Below are 21,308 nucleotides of genomic sequence, written 5' to 3' on the forward strand. Positions count from 1 at the left end.
GGGGGGGGAGCCCACAGTCATAGAGGAGTGGTGGTGGATAAGAACACAAAGAGGGCCCAGAGTCACAAGCAGGGAAGGGCAGGGACGCAGGTAAGAGGGGGGCCAAGAACCCCAAGTAGGGGGAGGGGGACTCAGGGCCGGGGTGGGGAGCTCCCTAGGAACATGGGTAGGAAGGAGGCAGTGCTACTCAGAATGGGGGGTGGGGGTAGACCAGGCACACAAAACGGTGGGATTCCAGTCACAAAGAGGGTCACAGGTGAGAGGGGGACCCAGAGTTACACAGAAGCACAGGTGGGACAGGGCCCAGGGTCACAAAGGGGGGAGGGTGAAGCCCAGAATCAAGAATGGGGGAGGAGAGGAGGGAACCAAGTGCAGAGGCAGGCTGCCCCAACTAACAGGCGCCCCAGCCCCGCACACCAGGAGAAAGCAGGCTGCTCCTTGCCAGAGCTCACCTGTGACAATGTGCGTGGCCCTCACGCGCTGGGCCCCCTCCTCCAGCGCACGCCGCCGCAGGACCCCGCAGAAGGTGCAGCAGGCTCGGGCTCGGCCTGGCTCCTGGGCCGCCCGGCGGGCCACTTCGTCCATGGTCCAGCCCCCGAAGAGATCGGCGTAGGCGACCACGGTGAGCGGCAGCTGCCAGCGGGCAGCCTGGCGTCGGACAGCCGCCAGCGCTGCGTCTCGGTAGCCGCCTATGCCCTCGTCCACGGCCACGAGGCGCAGGTCCAGTTCCAGCCCGTGGCGGGCGTCCAGGGCCCGGAGCACGTGCGCCAGCACCGTGGAGTCCTTGCCTCCGGACGCGCCCACAGCCACGATGGCCCCGGGCGGCAGCAGGCGGCCAGTCTGCAGTGTGGTCAGCACCTCGGCCTCAAACGCATTGCAGAAGCAGGATCGGCAGACCGCCCCGCCGGTGCGAGGCCTCCGCAGGGCAGCTGGACGGACCCCACCGCAGGGCCCGGAGCACCGAGGCACCGGCATCTGCTAGAGCGAGAGCGAGGGACTCACCGGAGAGCTCGGGCCGAGGGCGCAACCTCAGGCTCCAAAGCTGCCCGGAGAGAGGGAGCGACCCCCATAACCACAGGCAGGAGTCCAGCAGAAAGGGAGATCTGCAGAGGGAGGGAGGGGTGCTTCTCAGGAGCATTTGTTAGGAGAAGTGCACCCCTCCCCCCCCAAAAAACCACCTCACAAGTCTCTTGTAGTGCACATACCACATGGCATCCAAGTCCAATTGGGAATAGAATTAAGGGAGGGGCGCCTCACAGCGAGGCTCTGAAGGGCTGTACACCCCTGACTGAAGCTGGTATCTGAGAGAAAGGTGGGAGGTGCCCTCAAAAGGAGGCACTGACTTAGAACCCACAGGTTTGTGCAAACCCTAAGGGGCACAATGCACAGGTACAGTGCCCCAGTTAGGACCAGGGGTTTTCAGGCCCACTTTCAAGCAGGAGTGACCTCTCACATACACAAGGGGAGGAGAGAAGACCCAGGAGCTAGACCACTATTCAGACCAGAGGAAGAAGAGGTGAAATGGGATGAGGGCAGGAGTCTGGCAAATGAAGACCCTGCCACACACCCCTGTATCAGGACCCAGAGAAACAGAAGGGCTATGGAGACATCTGGAAAAGCAGACACACTTTGCTCCACCTGAAGATGGGGGAGTGGGGCTGTAGGGGAAACCACCAGATATCAGGTCCATCCCTCCACCCCCATCATCTTTCCTCTACCAACCCAAAAACTTGTTAACATACTTGGTTTTGGTGCTCACCACGGTGGTCCTGGCCTATGTGTGGGTTCATCCAGAGTCCTTCCTCATCTCTGTCTCCTCTGCCCCACTGCCCCACCACCCACCAGAAACTGTCAAAACAGCCTTCTATCATAGTATTCAGCCTACAGTCTCTATCCCCAACCTGAGCACAACTCTTGGCACACAGAGAGCCATTGATAAATGACTACTGATCAATCACCCCCAGCAAGTAAAGCAACCTTCCCTGTTCAGGGTAGCTGTTCCTCCATGTACAAGGTAGAGATGGTATGGTGAGGTGGACAGCCAAGATTTCTTACAGCTTCCTATGAATTCCCATGAATCAAGTTTTAATTCTGGCTGGGCACTCACTTACTCATAGATTAAGAACAGAAAGGGACCTCAAAGGCCACCTAGCCAAATATCTCATTTTACAGATGAGGAGACTGAGATCCAAGTAAGTCAAGTGATTTGTTCAAGGTCACACAGGTAGTTTGGATCTTAGGTTAAGAATCCTGAGAATCCCAAAACAAACCTTTCTTACTTAACTACATTAAAACTATCTCAGGATATTTTTATAGGACATAAAGCAACCCAATCAGTTTCTGAGACAAAGTGGGGTAGTGGGAAGCACTAGATTAGGAGTCCACAAACTTGGGTTGAAATCCCACCTCTGACACAATCTGTGTGGCCTTGGGTAAATAACGTCCCTGGCATTCTGTCTAGATATCTTCTAAGGTACCTTGGAGTTTTAAATCTAAACTGCTAAAACATCGGCACCCACACCCTGCTAAATAGAGGGGGACCAGAAGAATGGACACTGCCATTCATGGGAAGGAGAGGGAGAGAGAGAGAGGGAGGGAGAGGGCAGACTGACAAAAGTGCCTGGGGTGGGAAAAAGCTACTTGGTCCAGATATAGCCTGAGGCAGGGACAGAAGGGCATATTCCAAGAGACTCAGAAGACCCTTTCCCCTGCCCCTCTGCACACACGCACCTATGGAAATTGCCCCCAACATATCATCAGACTTCTCCCACCTTGATTTTTGTGTTCTTTAAAAGAAAAAAAATTCTTTGTTCCAAGAGATGTGGAGGGGTAAATAGGAGGGAGAGGGATGCAGGGGGAAAGTATGCAATGGAAAAAAATGAGATAGAATTATTACTTAAAATCTCCCACAAAAGATAAGCAGCCCACTGGCACACAAGACGCGGCAGGAAGGCACAATCCCCCAGATGCAGGATTCAGGGCTAGAACAGACAATCTAACCCTCTCCTTTTACACATGGAAAAATCAAGGGCCACATAAAGACCCATTCAAGAGCCTTCTATGTCTTTTAGCAATTAACTTATGATTAATTACGAATAATTAACATGCCCTTATTATTAGTTACGATCAATTAACAAGTCCTTATTAAGCACCAGCTGTGTGCCAAGTAATAAGCATCGGGGACAAAGGAAGTGAAACTGTAGGCCTTAAAGGGGAGATCCAGAGACCCCCCGAGGAGTTGAAGGTAGATGGACACGGACTGGGGGACACCCGGCCACAGTCATTCAGCAAAGGAGAGTTTAGTGCTTCCTCGGGCAGAGCCCTGGGCCATCCAGGAGACCCAAAGCCGGGCTGGGGCCGGTTTAGGAGGACGGAAGCCCCTCCAGGGCAGGGTCCAGGAGACCTAAATCTTCTCCCCAACACAGAACGCTGAATGCCGCTTCAAAGAAGGCAGTCCCCCTACAAAAGCCGAAGAGGGGTGGGGGTGGGGTGAGGGGGAGAAGGGGCTTCTGCCCCGGGGAGGGGCAATAAGGCTGATGGAGGAAAGAGAAGGTCCCCCTCACCCCCCCGGAGCAATAAGGCTAAGGGGGGGGGGGGGGGTCTCCCCGGGGGGGGGAGCAATAAGGCTGATGGGGGGGGAGAGAAGGCAGCCCCCTCCCCAGCTCAGGCAATCAGGCTGATGGGGATGGGGAGGAGGAGAGGTTCTGCCCGGGAGGAGGGGCTATAAGGCTGACTGGGGGGAGGGGTCGCAGAGAAGGTGCCCCTCCCCCGCCCTAAAGATGAGCAGCAAGGCTCCTGGGGAGGGGCACAGACGGCGGCTCCGACCCCGCCAGGTCCGCCGGCGCGACCCCCGTTCCTGTCCCCGGGGTCCCGGTCCCAGCCCAGGGGATGGGAGAATCACTCACCTCGGGCGGATCAGGAAGAGGACCACCCCCCACCAACCCTCCAAAAGACCCTCCAACCAGGCAAGCCGGCCCCACCACGAGGAAACGAGGCCCGGAAGTGGCGCCGCAAGACTACAACTCCCAGAAGCTCCCGGGAGGCTCCGCGAGGTCCGACTACAGCTCCCAGCGGGCACCGCGGCAGCTCGCTCCCTCCCAGAGCGCTGGAAGCCAGGTCGCTGGAGTTAGAGTGAGAAGGCTGGTTCGAATCCCGCTTCATAACCACGTGGGCCATGCTGGTAAATGATTGACAGCCGGTCCTCCTAAAAGAAAAAAAAACCTGTACACGACGCATTTTAAGTTTGCTGCTGTTCAGTCAGTGACAGACGCTGTGCTAAGCTCTCAAGACCCCTCATTGGAGGGCCCAGGAGGGCTGGGGGCTTGCTTGTCCAGGTCACATGGCTCTCAAGTTGTGATGCTGTGGGGCCATCCAGGTGGAGGTGTCTCCTAGGCACATAGAAATGACGGTCTGGAGTCCAGAAGAGCAGCCAACAGTAACAAAAAGAAATGCACCACCTACCATTATGGAACTGTATAAGGTTTATGAAGCACCTGCACATAGACTTGTACGTCACATAGCACACATTTAATGTCATCTGACCCTCACAGCACACCTGTGAGGTAGGGGCTATCATCATCCTCATTTTACAGGGGGGGCAAAGCTCAGGCTGAGAGTGCTTACTTGCCTTGCCTACAGACTTATAGCTAGTAAATGTGTGAGGCAGAGATTTGAACCTAGAACCTCCTGCCTCTTGAGTCTGGTAAACCATCCTCTATACCGGGGCTTCTTAAGCTTTCCCCACTCCAGACCCCTTCATTGCTTCCTAAACTGTGGGACCCCATATGGGGTGAATCTATACCACATAGTTCTGTAGTCAAGGCTAGAGACAGAGAGATTTAGAAATCCTCTGAACAGAAGTTCCAGGGCAAACCCTGAAAGCAAATGAGTTTCTCAAGGGACAGAATAGAGTAGAGACAGCGAGAAAAAAGAAGGAAGGCCAATGCCAGAACTTTGGAGGAACACCTACACTTTCTAGCCTCAAATGCAAAGAGAGGCTAAAGTACTTACCTTCCAAGGTAATGAATGAATGAATGAATTGCATAAAGTGAGTGATTCTGACCCTAAAGTAGGGGGACATCATAAGCCATTTCATTTATCAGGATTGTTACAAACAACAAAGGCCATTTTTAAATCGGCCTCATCAGACCCAAGTCTAATCTAGTGACTGAATGTTACAAACGAGTGGATGAAGTTAAAATTGCTTGTCAAAATCCTTACTCTGTGCAAAGCACTGAGCTATCCCGTGGGAGTACAGATTGAAAAGTAAGTTTACCCTTTGCCAGCAAGAAGCTCTCATTCTTTTGGGGTAGTCAAAAAAGACTCAAAGCAAAAATGTATTGTGTAGACAGCACAGACTTGAGTCAGGAAACTTGGATTCAAATAGGCTTCTGGTCCTCATTAGCTGGGTGGTTTATGAACTACTCATTGAATCTCTTTTCCAATTCCTCACCCATTCTCCTGGAAAAGCCTGTATTGAGTGGCTGGCACTCAGAGCAGTCAGCGTGACAAGCACAGACAAAATCAACCCAGAAGCTAGCTTCAAGGACTTTCCTTTCTACAGGGGAAGGGAGTTGAGGGGACCATTCCCAACCACATAATATCTAACATTTAAGGTTTGCAGAGCACTTTACATAGATTATTGCTTTTGATCCTTACAACAGCCCTGTTAGGTATGTGCTGTTGTTATCACCTTCATTTTATAAACTGGGAAACTAAGGTTTGGAGATCTGTAGATCTCAAGGTGCCATATAAATGTTGGCTTCCTGTACAGTACCAGATGTGTGACTAGGGGGAGCCCACCCCAGATTAATTAGATGAAAAGATAGGGTCTTTGTTCCATTTTTTAAGTATCTTCCTTTGGTACTCAGATGCAGACTTGCCTCTCAATGAGGTGTGGAGTGCCCCATCCCACAGTAGGTGGTCCATTTTGACACGACCCCAGGAAGAGTTATTGAGTCCTGACTAGTGAAGATCTGACCTCTCCTTCTTGAACTTGGCTTTGAAACAGGGAGCATATCCAGATCTGGAGAGGTTGGACAGAGACCAGAGCTGAGAGGTGTTGATGGGAGGTGAGGCAGACACAGAGAGTATATCATGTTCCTGGATGGGAGAGAGAGGGGTGGAGTAGCAGCCCAGCTCCAAGAAATCTCCTGCTCCCAAAGATGGCAGCATTGGCTGAGCAGAAAAAGGGTTCATGAAAGGGGGACCTCATGACCCAGTCCATCCTCCATTCAGCTGTCAAAATCATCTCCCTAAAGTAGAGGGCTGGCCATATCACCCCCCCCCCAAATAAACTCCTGTGGTTCCCTATCACCTCCAAGAATAAATATCAAAACCATCTTCTTGGCTTTAAAGCCCTTTATAACCTGCCCTTCCCCCTCTGGGCTTTTTCAGGCTTCTTACACCTTCTCACCTCCAACTCCTATCCGCAGCCCCCTTCCCCTCCCACCTAGTTGTTCTTGGAACAAGATACTCCATTTCTTGGCTCTGGGCATTTCCACTGAGTGTCCCCCAAGCCTGGAATGCTCTCCATCCTCATCTCCCCCTGCTGGCTTCCTTCAAAAAAGGTAAACAGGAAAGTGAAATCCTAAGGGATTCAGTTAGGTTAAAGTGTTTACATTCCTGACACTTCTGTCTCTTAAGAATTTTAACACTATTAGGGCAGTTGGAAGGAGTATACATAGAGACAAGGTTTGAGCATAAGTTGACTATGACTATGGCAAAATTAAGGGGTGAGAAAGAGGATTGCACTGGGAGAAGAGGAAAGGGAGAAGTAGAATGGAGTACAGTAGAGGGAAAGATGGAAGGGTGGTAGGCAACACTTGAACCTTAGTGTCATCGCAATTGGCTCAAAGAGAGAATAACATATACACTTTGGTATTCGAGAGTGTCACTGACCTATTTTATTGGTAATATGCTAGCATTATTGATAAAATGATTAATTACCCAGAAATTGTGTCTCTTGAACTTTTTAAATGTCACAATCCAATTTTTTAAAGAAGCTAAACGAGTTACAGGAAGAAATAGAGAGTAAAACTATACTAGTTGGGGACCTCAACTTTCCCTTTCAGAACTAGATAAATCTAACAAAAAAAAAAACAAAAAACAAGTTAAGGAGATGAATAAAATTTTAGAAAAGTTAGGTATGATAGACCTCTGGAGAAAACTGAATGTAATAAAAGGGAATATACCCTTTTTCTCAGTGGCACATGTCACCTACATAAAAATTGACCATGTGTTAGGGCACAAAAACCACACAATCAAATGCAGAAAAGCAAAAATATTAAATGCATACTTTTCAAATTGTAATGAAATAAAAATTACATTCAGTAAAAGGCCATGGAAAGATAAATTAAAAATTAATTGGAAGCTAAATAATCAAATCCTAAAGAATGAGTGGGTCAAAGAACAAATTATAGAAACAATCAATAATTTATAAAAGAAAATGACAACAATGAGACAACATACCAAAATTCATGGGATGTAGCCAAAGCAGTACACAGGAAAATTTTTATATCTCTAAATGTTTACATCAATAAAATAGAGAAAGAGCAGATCAATGAATTGGGCATGCAACTAAAAAAAGTAGAAAAATAATACATTAAAAATCCCCACTTAAACACCAAATTGGAAACCTAAAACTCAAAGGAGAGATTGATCAAATTAAAAATAAGAAAACCATCAAACTAATAAATAAACCTAGCAGCTAGTTTTATGAAAAAAAAAATAGATAAACCATTGATTAATTTGATTTAAAAAAGGAAAGAAGAAAACCAAGTTACCAGTATAAAAAATTTAAAAAGTGAATTCACCACTAATAAAAATGAAATTAAAGCAATTATAAGAAGCCATTTTGCCCAATTGTATGCCAATAAATCTGACAATCTAAGTGAAATGGATGAATATTTACAAAAATGAAAATTTCCCAGATTAAGAGAAGAGGAAATGTAATATTTAAATAATTGCATTTTAGAATAAAAATAATTGAACAAGTCATCAACGAACTCCCTAAGAAAAAAATTCCCAGGGGCAGCTAGGTGGCACAGTGGATAGAGCAACAGCCCTGGATTCAGGAGGACCTGAGTTCAAATCCAGCCGCAGACACATAACACTTACTAGCTGTGTGAAGTCATTTAAGCCCATTGCCTAATCAAAAAAAAAAGAAAGAAAGAAAAGAAAAGAAAAAAAAAACAAAAAAATTCCCAGGACAAAATGGAATAACAAGTGAATTCTACCAAACATTTAAAGAATAATTAATTCCAGTATTGTAAACTATTTGGAAAAATAGGCAATAGAGTCCTACTAAATTACTTTAATGACACAAATATGGTACTGATACCTAAACCAGGAAGAGCTAAAACAGAGAAAGAAAACTATAGACCAATTTCCTAAAGAATATTGATGCAAAATTTTTAAATAAAATACAAGCAAGTATATCACAAGGATGATACACTATGACCTGGTGGGATTTATACCAGGAATCTAGGGCTATTTCAATATTAGGAAAACTATCAATATAATTGACTTTATCAATAACAAAACCAACCAAAATCATATGATTATCTCAATAGATGCAGAAAAACCTTTTAAAAAAAATGCAACATCCATTCCTATTGAAAACACTAAAGGGCTTCCTTCAAGTAACAACTATAACCCTGCAGGAAATCTTTGCCAAGTCCCCTTAATTCTACTTCCTTCCCTCTGTGATTATTTCCAGTTGTCTCCCCGTTAGATTGTGAGCTCTCAAAAGTAGTTTATTTGTAGCACACGGTTATTTACTGTTGTCTCCCCCATTTGAATGGTGAGCTCCTTGAGAGCAGTGTCTAGCACATACTAGGCACTTAACAAATGTTTACGGAGTGATTGATGAGCAGAAATTGGAGGCATCATGAAGATCTGAGATTTTTTGGATCCAGACTTCTGGAAAGAGAAGGAAGAGTTCCAGGACAAGTCCAAATTCCAGGATGAAAAAATTCAATTCCATAAACATGTATTAAACTCCTACTATGTGCCAGGCACTTTGCTGAGAGGAGTTCTAGGATCAGGAAGGAGAAGCCAGAGCCCAAACACAGCGAGAGACTGAGTAATTAAGGGACAAACTCCTACCTAATCTTTGTCCTTTACTGTTAATGTGAGCTATCCTAACTGTGCAGGACGGGGGGTGGGGGGGGGGGGAAGGAAGACTCTGGTAACCTCAGCTCCTTTCCCATCTGAGGACTACCATCCACAAGGGACAATTTACCGTTAAGTCTGGAGGGTTGTACTAGCCCCTGGGGAGGTAGGGAGGCCCAGGAGGAGGGAGGAGAGTTGTCTTTACTGTATGTTTTAAGTTTTTTATATGAGAGTAAAGTATGAGAGTAAGATTCAAATGTTGCCTGCTACCACTCCGTCTTTCCCTCTGATGAGGTCTAGAGGTTTATCAGGTCCTGCCTGAAAGAATTTGACCCAAAGCCTTTTTTCAGCCAAAGACAAGATTTATTAAAGATCTACCCTATTGGCCAGACTCTTAAGGAGTCTGAACACCTGTGAGCTATTGGCTAGATTGTAAAAATCTGAGCAGTGGCTAGATTATAAGAATCTGAGCATCTTAATGGAGACAAGATGGGCCTTATATACAGAAAGACTATGGGAGGGATCTAGGAGTGGTCAAGTAGCCTATGAGGTAATAGAAATCCAGGGACCACCTGGGCCAAGGGAGATAGAGTCTAGATAGAATTAAGGGTGGAAAGTCACCAGGGGCCACAGAGATAATGGAGACAATGGAGGGCTAGGCTAGGTCAAGGGTAACAGAATTGGGATAAAGTAGCCCCAATGAAAGGCCAATTGACGGAATTATGGCCTGAGGGAAATGCCAGAGACCTCCTTGATCAAGTGGGAGAATTCAAGGACAGTCCAAGGGTTTTCTAGGGCTCGTAGACAAATGGGGCCCAAATTGGGACAAAGGTATCAGCTTAGGTCCGTGCCCCATCGCCTCCACTGTAATAGGATTTTTTACTCCATTCTACCTCTCCTTTCCCTTGTCCCTTTGAGTGAGTTTTTTTGAGTTTCATGCGTCTTTTCAGGTGAAATAAAGCCTGATGATATTGGATGTATATTGTTGGCACAATCAATAATCATTATTAAATAACACCTTAGACAATGTGTTGGACACCAGGGAAAAATAAATCAGTGCCTGATCTCAAGTAACTCATATTCTAATGGGAAGTAAAATGTAGATATTTCAGTAGATACAAAATACATACAATGTAACATAAGGGAGGTTGGTTAGTTTTTGTGAGACGAGGCGTTGAGATCTTTCAGGGGAGCGGTAGTTAGGTCTTTTCCACAATAAGAGCTACATCCTCTGGTCCCCCGGAAACCTTGGTTTGGGTGTCGGAGGTGTGTTGAATGAAGCAAGACTGATCAGCTGGAGAGCTGATAGTTAAAATGTCAGAGTGAGCATTTATACCCCAGAACCTTACAAATCTGGGCTTGATTAATTGTTTTGTTAATTATCTAGACTTAAGATAATGAAGGAAAGGTAAATAATACAGATTAAATTTTAAAGTGTCAGGAGTACGAGGTGTTGAGGAGGGTAAGGACATGGCAGGGTGCTTATTGTTAAACATTTATTACAATATCCCTGTATAAAATATAGGTTTTCAAAGATGCAATCCACTATAGCAATCGGTTTATGGAAAAAGATAGCTGGGGTTTTGGTCCACAAAGCCCTTTGTAATTATTGCTTATTGTAGGGGGCAGCTAGGTGGCGCAATAGATAGAGCTTTGGCCTTGGAGTCAGAAGGACCCGAGTTTAAATCCAGTCCCAGACACATGACACTTACTAGCTGTGTGACCCTGGGCAAGTCACTTAACCCCAATTGCCTCACCCCCCAAAGTATATATATATATATATACACACACACACATATATATATACATATATATACATATATATTGTTTATTATTATTCTGACATTCAGGAAAAGTGATAAAGGTGGTCTTTAGAGGAAGGAGGAAGAGGTCAATTTCCCTGAGGGCAAGGACAGCGATTTGTGCAAGCTTACAGGTAGTAAGCTACACAGCCTAGATACACCTCCAGGTTTCCTTGTTACATTTCATGTTGTTTTCAATAGCTGTTCTCTGTCCTCTTTTGGGCCTAATCTAGTTCCTCTTCCAAACCTTCAGGTACTCCCTGTTGCTTTGGTAAACAGGGTTAAATGACTTGCCCAGGGTCACACAGCTAGCAAAGTGTCTGAGAGGGATTTAAACTCAGGTCCTCCTGACTCCAGGGCCAGTGCTCTACTTGTTGAGGTCTAGAGGTTTAGGGGTGCTGGTACCCCAAAGTCACGACACATGAGTCCTACCCGAATGAATTCAACCCAAGCCTTCTTTCAGCCAAAGACAAGGTTTATTAAAGATCTGCCATATTGGCCAGACTCTTAAGGTACCTGAACATTTGTGAGCTATTGCTAGATTATAAGAATCTGAGCCCTTGGCTAAGTTCTTAAGGAATTTGAACAACCTTAATGGAGACAAGATAGACCTTATATACAGAAAGACTGTGGGAGGGATCCAGGAGTGGCCAAGTAATTTGGGGTGACTGGAGGAGGGGGGGGTCTAAGGAGGATCTGAATGGGTGTCCAATAAGCTGGGATGAACAGACCGCCAGGGACCAGGACCACATGGCCAAGGGAGAATGGAGTCTAGCTAGGATTAAGGGTAGGAAGTGGCCAGGCAACAGAACAGAATTGGGAGATTGGCTGTAGCCACAATGAAAAGCTAGTTGAGTGAATTACCACCTCAGGCAAATGCCAGGGATATGGGAAAGTCCCAGGATTTTCCTTTTTAGGGTCCAGATCACAAAGACATGGTCTTTTCCTTTTAGGGGTTCAGATCCCATCCCCATCAAAGCCACTGCAACACCTACCTGCTTCTCTCCTAATGCTTTCTGCGGAAAATACACACTCATTCTAGTTCAAACCTGCACCGCACAATGAAAAGGGCCTTGAGTGTCACAGGATGTGGGTTCAAATGCTACCAGACACTTGATATGTGTATAACTTTAGCTTAACCTTTCTGCACCCTGGCTTATTCATTTGGACCACGAGTGGTCCTTCACTCTATGCCGACTGCAGCCAGACTGACCTAGCTACTGTTCCTTTATTTCATCTTTCCCTCTCCAATCTCAGCACATTTGCACAGACTTGAGTCCATGTCTGGAGCCACCTTCTCCAGGAAGCTCTCTCCTCTTCTTTCCCCTTTCTGGGAGCGCTCTCTGACTTCTACACTTTCCCAAGCGAGATCTCCCTGCTCCCGCCCCCGCCCATCACTTATCCTACCACTTTCTACTTTCCATGGGGTGGGGTTGGAGGTGGGGAGGGAGAGTAGAGGCTGAATAACACAAAGTTTGTAGGTTGGAATCTGGGCATGTGCTGGGGGGAGGACCTGGAAGGGGACGCGTGTTCTGGGATTCCCTAGCCATATGCACGCGCCCCTATCCTTGGAAAACGTTACAGAAAACGGAAGCAGAAACGCCCCCTCTCCAAACCCAATCCTCTCCCCCACCCGGACCTCCAAGGCTGAGAGAGATCACCCATGGAGCCCCAGGCCAGGTGAGGGACATCGGTGGTGCCCATGGGCCAGAGAAAGCCAGAGACACCCTTCCCAGGAGGTAGAGATGGAGGATCCCTTCCCCAACCCCGCGATGTAGACACCCTACAAAGGGGAGAGCCAGAAGGCCCTTCAGACACCTCGCCAAAAAGGAGACAGAGATCCCTCCCCAGAGACACCTTCCAAAAGGAAGAGATAGTGATCTACCTGCATGGACGACCCCAGAAGGGAGAGACACTTTCCGGGAGAGAGATCCATCCCACCCCAAACACCCCCAAAGACAGGAAAAATGGGAAATTCTTCTTCCGAGCGAAGAGAGACTGAGATTCCCCCTTCTTGCTGTAGAAAGAAACCTAGTCTCTACCCCTTTACACAGGAAGAGAGTGAGAGAGATTAAGCTCCCTCCCGTCACCTCACACAGAGAGATATTCACCTCACGTCAACAGCCCCACCTTCCACTCCTATCCAGAGAGGTTCCCCTGGAGAAACTGGGGGGAGGGGCAAATGCGGGCTCCTCCCTCCGCTTCCACAGAGGCAGAAATAGCCCCTCTCACCCGCCCCCCTCCATATAGAGAAAGGTCCCATACACTCTTTCAGATAGACAGTGACACCTCCTGAGAGATAAAGAGCTACTCTCCCTAGACACACCTAAACACAGATTCCGGAGACGTAAAACCCCCCAGACAAACGACCCTTCCAGCGATATAACTCCGGAACCATCCCTATAGACTCTCCCTTAGATAAACAGATATCCTCCTACCTCCACCCCCACCCACTCTCAGATGTAGACAGATTTCAGAGGGAGAAATATGGAAGCAAAACCGAGAGACAGACACTCTAAAGAAACATAGATTCCCCCAAAGAGAGAAACTGAGACCTTTTGAGTGTTGTTGATCATGGTGTCTAACTCTGGGGTGACTCTGGGGATTAAGGCAAACAGGTTAAGTGACTTGTCCAAGGTCACACAACTAGTAAGAGTCTGAGGCCGAATTTGAACTTGGGTCTTGCTGACTCCAGGCTCAGCGCTTGATGGACTGAGCAATTCAGTTGTTTCCCAGGTCCTGTGTACCAGTGTGTAAATGGGGATCTAAGACTTTAAAACCCACAAATGAGAGTTGGGGGAGGGAGGTGATTAGCTGGATAGCATTCCTTCTGCAGGCTTTTTTTTTCATCTGATGGGGATCCCTAAAGAGAGCCCAGGGCTCACAGCTTCACTGGGAGCAGACAGTCTGAGAGGTTCCTCACCCCCAGCTTGAGGCAAATATGTAGAGTTGAGGCTCCAGGCTAGGAAATTCTTTCAGGTGACTATCACTGGAGTGTTTTAGAAGCTGCCTGAGACTAGCTAGGTCAGGTTATCTGGGAGGCACTTTTCCCTTCTGAGACTGAGGTTTCTAAAACACCCTTAAGCCCTAGGCTAATCCAGCTTTGGGAGTCATGGGCTGACCTGGGGCTGTACCATCCCTGTGGGTAAATTACTATCCTTCTTGTCTTCAGTTTCCCCTTTTGGTCAATAAAGAATTGGACTCCATTATTTATTGATCTCACGGACTGGACAGTAGGTCTCTGCCCAAGCATCACTTAATGATTGTTTTTTGGGCCCTCCTGACTCAGAGTGAATGTAAACAGTAACTTTCTCTTTTGGCCAGCAACCCTAAGGGTCTTCACCTCTCAGTTTGATTTTTTTTTTTAATTAAAAGGGCCATCCCTTGACTCCCTTCTTAAATGGGCCTGAATGGGCGCTGCCTCACTCAAAGTGAGAAGCAGGAAAGACCTCAGCTTAAAAGGGCCAGGGTCTTTCATCCTGATATGTCCTGATCCATATCTGGCCACTGGACCCAGATGGCTCTGGAGGAGAAAGTGAGGTTGGTGACTTTGCACACCCTCCCCCACTCAAATCAAAATCAACTGCAAGTCAAGTCATCACCTCCTTGATGTTATGGTCCTATTCCAGAACGAAAAACAAACCACACAACCTGGTAGCCCTTCAACATTAGGCAGATCCCAGTTTTTTAGATTTAGAGCTGGAAGTGACCACAGAGGTCATCAAATTGTTTTACATGTGGAAACTGAGGTGGATCAAGGTTGATCGACTTGCACTGGACCTTCTTGGGTCACCCGGCTCTCATCTACTGCACTAGTGAAGCCAGGACTTTTCAGTTTCTTGAAGGCCATTCATTCCTCTCTCCTCTTCCTGCTACATCCTAACCCCCATTCACTGGCCATCCACAGTGGTGTCTGGACAAGATTCATTGCCAGCATTAGGGAGGTCTAGCCAACCACACAGCCTAGTTCTTGTCTATCACAGGAAGCAACTGAGGCTCCTCTGTGAAGGCAAGTGACTTGTCCAGGATCACAGAGGTTTCTTGTGACCTCTCTCTCATCCTCCAATACTGGATCCCTGGTGTTTTGGCCATAAGGTCTTAATGAACAGTAAGAGTGTGTGTGTGTGTGTGTGTGTGTGTGTCTTTGTGTGTGTGTGTGTCTTTGTGTGTGTGTGTGTGTCTGTCTGTGTGTCTGTCTGTGTCTGTGTCTGTGTGGTAGAGGGGATGTGTGTGGATGCAGGGAGGGTGGGAGTGGTCTCTCATTCACTTCATTCAACTGCCTTTGTATTTGTTCCTACTATGTGTCAGGTATTGTGTTTGGCACTCAGGATACAAATTCAAAAAGAAAAAGAAAACCGCTTTACAAAGAGCTTATATTCTGTTTATTTGGGGGGCATGACTGTACATAGAAAATTAAATACAAAAATAAGTCAACACAAAGTAATTTGTGGTAGGAGAGTCCTGGCACCTTGGGAGGAAGGGCAAGTCAATAGGAGGGGGCTCCTGAGCTGAACCCTGGAGGAAGCCTGAGATTCTATGAGGCACAGATGAGGAGGGAGAGTGCTCTTGGCATGGGAACAGGCTGGCAAAAGCACAGGGGTTAGAAACATGATGTCCCAGCTAAGCAATAGCAGACAAACTGGTTGGGCTGGAATCCAAAGTGCGTGAAAGAAAGGAATTGTCAGGAAGCCAGACAGATGAGTTGGTACTTTATCTCACAGGCAAGAGGGAGCCAGCCACTGGATCTCCTTGAGCAGGGGAGTGACTTGGTCAGAACTCTGCTGCTGGAATATCAGTTTGACAGCTGTGTGGAGGATGGATGGATTGACTGGAGAGTGGAGACCTGAGGCAGGGAGGCCAATTGGGAAGTGACTGCAGTAGTCCAAGCAAGAGGTGCTGAAGGCTTGATCTAGGATGGCAGCCTAAAGAGAAGGAAACAAATGAGAGATGCTGTTGGCCAGGATACTGGAGGGACTCGAGAGGTATGAATTAACCCTCTGCATATCAACACCAAGAGCCCGGATGGTGGCAAGCAGGGAAGTTATGGTGTAGACTTGAAGCAGTTTAGGTTAACTTCGATTGAGCTGGGACCCAGCCCTGGTATCTTTTGGCCAGAAGAGTCTAAAGGCAGTTTCTTAGCATTTCAATGGGAAGCTCTCGAGACCCTGGGAACCTCCTGGCTGAGAGAGACCTGTTTGAACCTTCTGGTTGAATCTTCCCGTCGGCATTTTAACTGCCCAGACAACTTTTTCCACCAGAGTGTACTGGAATTCAACTGTAATAAAAACACAAAGGAAAGACTTGAAGACAATAGAATTAATAATAATAGGTATATTTACAAAGCACTCTAAGGTTTACAAAGTGCTTTACATATCTCCTTGGTTCACCTCCCAGAGAATCCTCCAACTTCATTTGACATAAGGTGAGTGGGAGAATGGTGGTGCCCTGGACAGAAATGGGGATTTAGGAGCAGCAGTGAGTTTGGGGAAAAGAGAATGAGTTCTGTTTTGATCATGTTGACTTTACGATGCTCATGGGATGTCCAGTTGGAGATGTCCAAATGATGTTTCAGGACTAGAACTTGAGAGAGAGAACAGGGCAGCTGGGGGCCACTGTGGCTGTAGGCCTGGAGATAGGAAGGCCTCAGATGGAATCCTGCTTTAACATATTTACTAGCTGGGTGACTAGGCAGGTCATTTCACCTCTGTGCTCAGCTTCAGTTTCCTTTTCCCCTAAATGAGGTTGGCTTTAATGGCCTCTGAGGACCTTTCCAGTTCTAAATCTGATTTTATGTCTACATCTGAAGAGAAAGGAGAATTCAACTGTGGGAGCAGATGGAAATCCCATGGAGAGTGTCCTTGGCCTGGTGGCGCAAGCCTGGGAGATGAAGAGGAGAGTCAGGTCATCGTGCTGTCATCCTGGACTGAGTGTAGAATAGTTGTGTACCACAGTGTCTTTGGGGCCTTGGGACTGTGTCTGACTTCCCTCTCATTTTTTCCCCTCCCTTTGTCTTCAGCTTTATGGGAAATGGAGAGAAAGTTGGGGTGGCAGGGGGAATTAGTGGCAGTAATCCACAGACCAGCTAGTACCAAACATTGGATAATTCGAACAAACAGCACCTCTAGGTGGCACAGGGCTTAATGCTAGACCTGGAGTGAGGAAGAGCGGAGGTCAAATCCAGCCTCAGACACTTCATAGCTGTATGACCCCGGTAAGTCACTTAAGCTCCCCTTGCCCCTGTTTTCTCTTCTGTGAAAAGGACACTATAATAGCACTTATCTCTTGGGCATGGTGCAAGGATTAAATGAGGTAATATTTGTACAGTTTTTGGCAAACCTTAGGGAGTTTGAGACCCCAAAGGAGCAGCAAATAGACCATGAGGAGGCATTACTGAGAACTCTTCACCAGCCCCGACACCTCCCTCAGTCCCCCAAGGCTATACAAGGATCCTCCCCATCTTTTCCTCTTGCCTCCCCTCCTTCTTCCCGGTCTCTGGCTCCAATCTGCTAAAGCCCCAGGAGGAAAGAGCATGGTTTGATAGAAAGACTAGTCAGTCACAAATATTTAGCAAGCTCATACTATGTGCCAGGTATTGGCCTAAGCACCGAGGATGCAAAGAAAGGCAAAAACGGTCCCTGACCTGGAAGAACTCACAGTCTAATGTAGGAGACAACATACAAGAAATTGTCTGCGCTAGCTATTTTAAAGAGCGGGTGGAGGGCAGTCTGAGAGGAGAAGGCACTGGCTTCTGGAGGTGGAAAACTGGGGCTTGGGGTGGGGAGAGCAGAAAGGGTTTCCTGCAGAAGGTGGGTTGTGAACTGAGTCTTGGAGGAAGGGGAAGGAAGGTAGAAGGTGGAAGTCAGAAGGGACCTCATGCCACGGCAGAGGACAGCCATCCCATGGGCAGGGAGAAGGGTAGGGACCTCTCAGCTCCTCAGGTTTGGACTATGCAGTCCCTAAGGTCCCTTCCAGCTCAGAGTCTTATCTCCTTTAAAGGTACTGGTCTACAGTTTCACCACGTCTCCATCTACTGCTTCCTGGCCCCAGTCCTCTGTTCTCCTGGGCCGGAAAAGGGGAGCAAGGACCGGCAACTACTATAGACCTTTGTGACCTGCCGATAGGATGACCAACACCCCAGCACCCCCTCAGTCAGCCCATCATTAATCCCCAGGGGTTATTGTCTTCCTCCAGGCTTCACGTGGACAGAAACATAGAAGTGGCTAAGGGGATCTTTGTATTATTTGGCATTATTATACAGTGCTTTAAGTTTGCAAAGCACCTTGCAAATGCTACCCCATTTGATCCTCACAGCAGCCTTAGAAAATAGCTCCTATTATTTTCCCCATTTTATGGATAAGGAAACCGAGGCAGAGAGAGGTTAAGGGACTTGCCCAGAGTCTGGAGGCTGGATTTGGGATTCTCAGTCAGATGTGGGTTGGACTGCATGGCTCCTGAGGTCCTGAGTTCTGAGAGTCTGATTCTAAAACAGACCAAAGGGCCAAAGGAAGGGGGAGACCCTGCTCCTGGCCCTGCTCTTGGAGTACGACATGGGCCTCACACTAAGGGAAGCTCAGCACTGAAGGTAGAGATTGCCCTTCTAGGAATCTGGGAATCAGTAGCTTAATTTGGATAGAGAAGGGGAGGGCACCCAGAGAGAGAGAGAGAAAGGAGGGACTGTTGAAGTCCTTTATTGAAGGGCCTTTGCATTTGGTTTTGAAGAATCAGCCTGCCCCTCCCCCTCCCCTCATCCCAGTCCTGAGGCCAGAGAGGACAGTGCTGAGCACCCAGCAGCTGGGTTGTGGCTTATAGTTCTTCTGGTCTGGTGGAGTTTTACTCAAACCACAGCAGGTTTCATTTTCTATTCTCACTCCAGGATGCAAATGAAGGGGAATGGGTATGATGCTGTATCTGGAGCTGGAAGGGTTCCCTTCTTTTTGCAGAGGAGGGAATTAATAATGACGTCTGTCTGACCAAATTGGCCTCTAACCTGTGGGTGGCGGCAGCTGAACAGAGCAGGCCATAGACAGGAGAGTCAGGGATCAAACTGAAGTTTAGTTTCAAAGTGAGGGAAAAGGCTTGTAAGCAAAGAGGAAGATGAGACAGGAGCCTGGGGCCTGCCTCTACTAGAGGTACCTGCTTCAGTGGGGCTGAACCTTGATTATGTGGCTAAACGAGAGGCTGTAAGAAAAGAGGCTGACCTAAATGGTCCCCAAGGTCCCTTCCACCTCTAAATCTCAGAGGGATCCAGTGATGCCCTGCTCCCGCTTCCTAACCACTACCCTCTCCAGTTTCCCAGAGGCTCATTACCAGGTGGTGACTTTTTCAGTGCCTAGTAACTCTTAAACATCATCTCTAAGGGACTTTGAACCCAGTCACAGAATGGCTGGTTAAAGGACCTGAGGAAGTTTAATGAGGAACAGAAAGTGGAGGGAAAGGAAGATTGCATTCTTCCAGTTCCTGAAGAAAACTTCCTCATGTGGATGGGAGATTAGGCCTGTGGGTTTTTGTTAGGATTTTTGGTGTGTTTTTAGTCCCAGAAAGCAGAAGTAGGAGCAATAAATGTGTTGTTTTCAAAAAGGTCCATTTAATCTGGGTGCGAGGAGCACCTTCGGCACAATACGCCATGCCCCAAGATGGAACGGGCTGCTGCAGGAGGTAGTGAGTTCTCCATTTCTTTAGGTCTTCAAGCAGAGGCTGGTTGGCTCCTTCTCCTGGAGGCCATAGACTAGGGTTTCTGTTCAGGTTTGCGTTGGATTAGATGGCCCTCAGGTACCTTTCAACTGAATTTTTATGATTGTATGATGGTTTGGGAGACAGAAGGATCCCACAAATGAAGTCATGGCTTTTTTTTTTTTTTAACTAATCAAGACTTAACATCTATCTGATCCAGCTCTGTCCCCTCCAGTGCAGAGAAAACCTTTACTTGGATGCTCTTAGATGTTCCATGGTGGAATCACAGAAACTCAGAGCTGGAAGACTTTCAGAGAGCATCTAGCCCAACCCTCGACCTGGGCAGAATTTCCATCCCTCCCTTTCTCTCCCTCCTAATATCATTCCCAACAAACCAGCCTTCAACCTCATAGGAATAGGAAATACTCTGCCTTTCAAGGCATCAAGTCCATTTTTGATCAGCTCTTATTCCTAGGTCATTCACAGGGACTGCCCAGAGACCAGAGAGAGGAGACCTATCTAGGTAATGATTATTAAAAACAGCCTCTGGATAGGCAGACCTTGGGCCTCAGTTTCCCAATTTATAAAAGTACAAGGGGACATTAGATCATCTCTAAGCACCATCTTTGAACTGTACATTCTGTGTTCCAGGGTCCTGCCCAGCTCTGACATTATCTGTTCCATGTTCTGTGGACCTTCCTTGTGTGACCCTAGCCATGCATTTTTTTTTTAGGCAATTGGGGTTAAGTGACTTGCCCAGAGTCACACAGCTAGTAAGTGTCAAGTGTTTGGTCTGAGGTCAAATTTGAACTCAGGTCCTCCTGACTACAGGGCTAGTGCTATATCCACTGTGCCACCTAGCTGCCCCTCTAGCTAGCTGTACATTTATACAGTGCCTATTATGTACTAGGTACCAAGGTCACACAGCTACTAGGTGTCTGAGACCATATTTGAACTCAGGTCTTCCTGACTCCAGGCTCAGTGCTCTATCTAGCTACCTTGAACACCCTGGGCAAGTCACTTAACATTTTCTAGCCTCAGTTTCCTCATCTGTAAAATGGAGATAATGATATTGTCTACTCTGTAGGATTGTTGTTAGGATCAAATATATGTAAAGTGATCTTAAATATATTCTATAAATGCTAGCTATTATTATTCCTAGTTCTGATATTCTCTATTCTAAAGTCCCTACAGCTCTGACATCCCCTGTTCTCAGGGTCCTCAGCTCTGACATTCTATGTTCTAGAGTCTCTGACAATCTCTATTCTTAGGTTTCCATAGCCATGACATTCCGTCTTGCCAGCTCTGACACTCTCTGTTCTCTGGGCCCTCCCAGCTCTGACGTCCCCTGTTCTCAGGCCCCTCCGAGCCCTGACATTGACACTCTCTGTTCTAAGGTCCCCCCAGCTCAGATGTTAAATGTTCTGTGCCAAAGAAGACCCACCAGCCTCTGAGGGAAGGATCACTTCATCATTTAGTCTGACTGTGAGACTCTTTGTGGCCCTGCACGATTGTGGACGTGTGAGTTTCTTTCTCTGTGGTTTCCAGTATAGCAGGCCATGACTGCATTAGCCTCCAAGTCACCACACCATGTCAGACAAGAACGCCCCAGCCTCTGTGGCCAGGCCTGAGAGGCGCGAGGCGGGCACCAGAGCAGCCAGGCCCGTGGCCTCGGCCAGACTTCCCAGATAGTTGTCCTGGTCTTGGCTGCCTGTTTCTGGA

The 21,308-nt window shown here is 47.4% G+C and overlaps 2 protein-coding genes across 4 annotated transcripts in view; both read right to left on the reverse strand.

Annotated features, from left to right (window-relative positions):
* Nucleotides 1–3,928, reverse strand: part of LOC114042286 (kallikrein-14-like) — a 15,849-nt gene extending 11,921 nt beyond the window's left edge. The window contains exon 1 of the mRNA XM_027860960.1: nt 3,906–3,928. The gene's annotated coding sequence lies outside the window, so the exon portion shown is untranslated. The remainder of the gene's footprint in view (nt 1–3,905) is intronic.
* The window catches only part of CTU1 (cytosolic thiouridylase subunit 1), a 5,063-nt gene extending 1,078 nt beyond the window's left edge, over nt 1–3,985 (reverse strand). Inside the window, exons 1-2 of one of the 3 annotated variants that reach the window (XM_027860952.1) lie at nt 3,906–3,985; nt 453–975 (exon numbers count right to left, since the gene is read on the reverse strand). In XM_027860952.1, coding sequence (XP_027716753.1) covers nt 453–975 — 523 coding nt within the window. In that variant the 5' untranslated portion in view covers nt 3,906–3,985. Of the gene's footprint in view, nt 1–452; nt 1,104–3,905 lie in introns of all 3 variants that reach the window. The other 2 variants (XM_027860947.1, XM_027860948.1) reach the window with 2 other exon arrangements.
* Between the last annotated feature and the right edge of the window lie 17,323 nt (nt 3,986–21,308).

This window comes from Vombatus ursinus, unplaced genomic scaffold, assembly GCF_900497805.2.
Source record: "Vombatus ursinus unplaced genomic scaffold, bare-nosed wombat genome assembly UNPS02014344.1, whole genome shotgun sequence".
Classification (NCBI taxonomy): Eukaryota; Metazoa; Chordata; class Mammalia; order Diprotodontia; family Vombatidae; genus Vombatus; species Vombatus ursinus.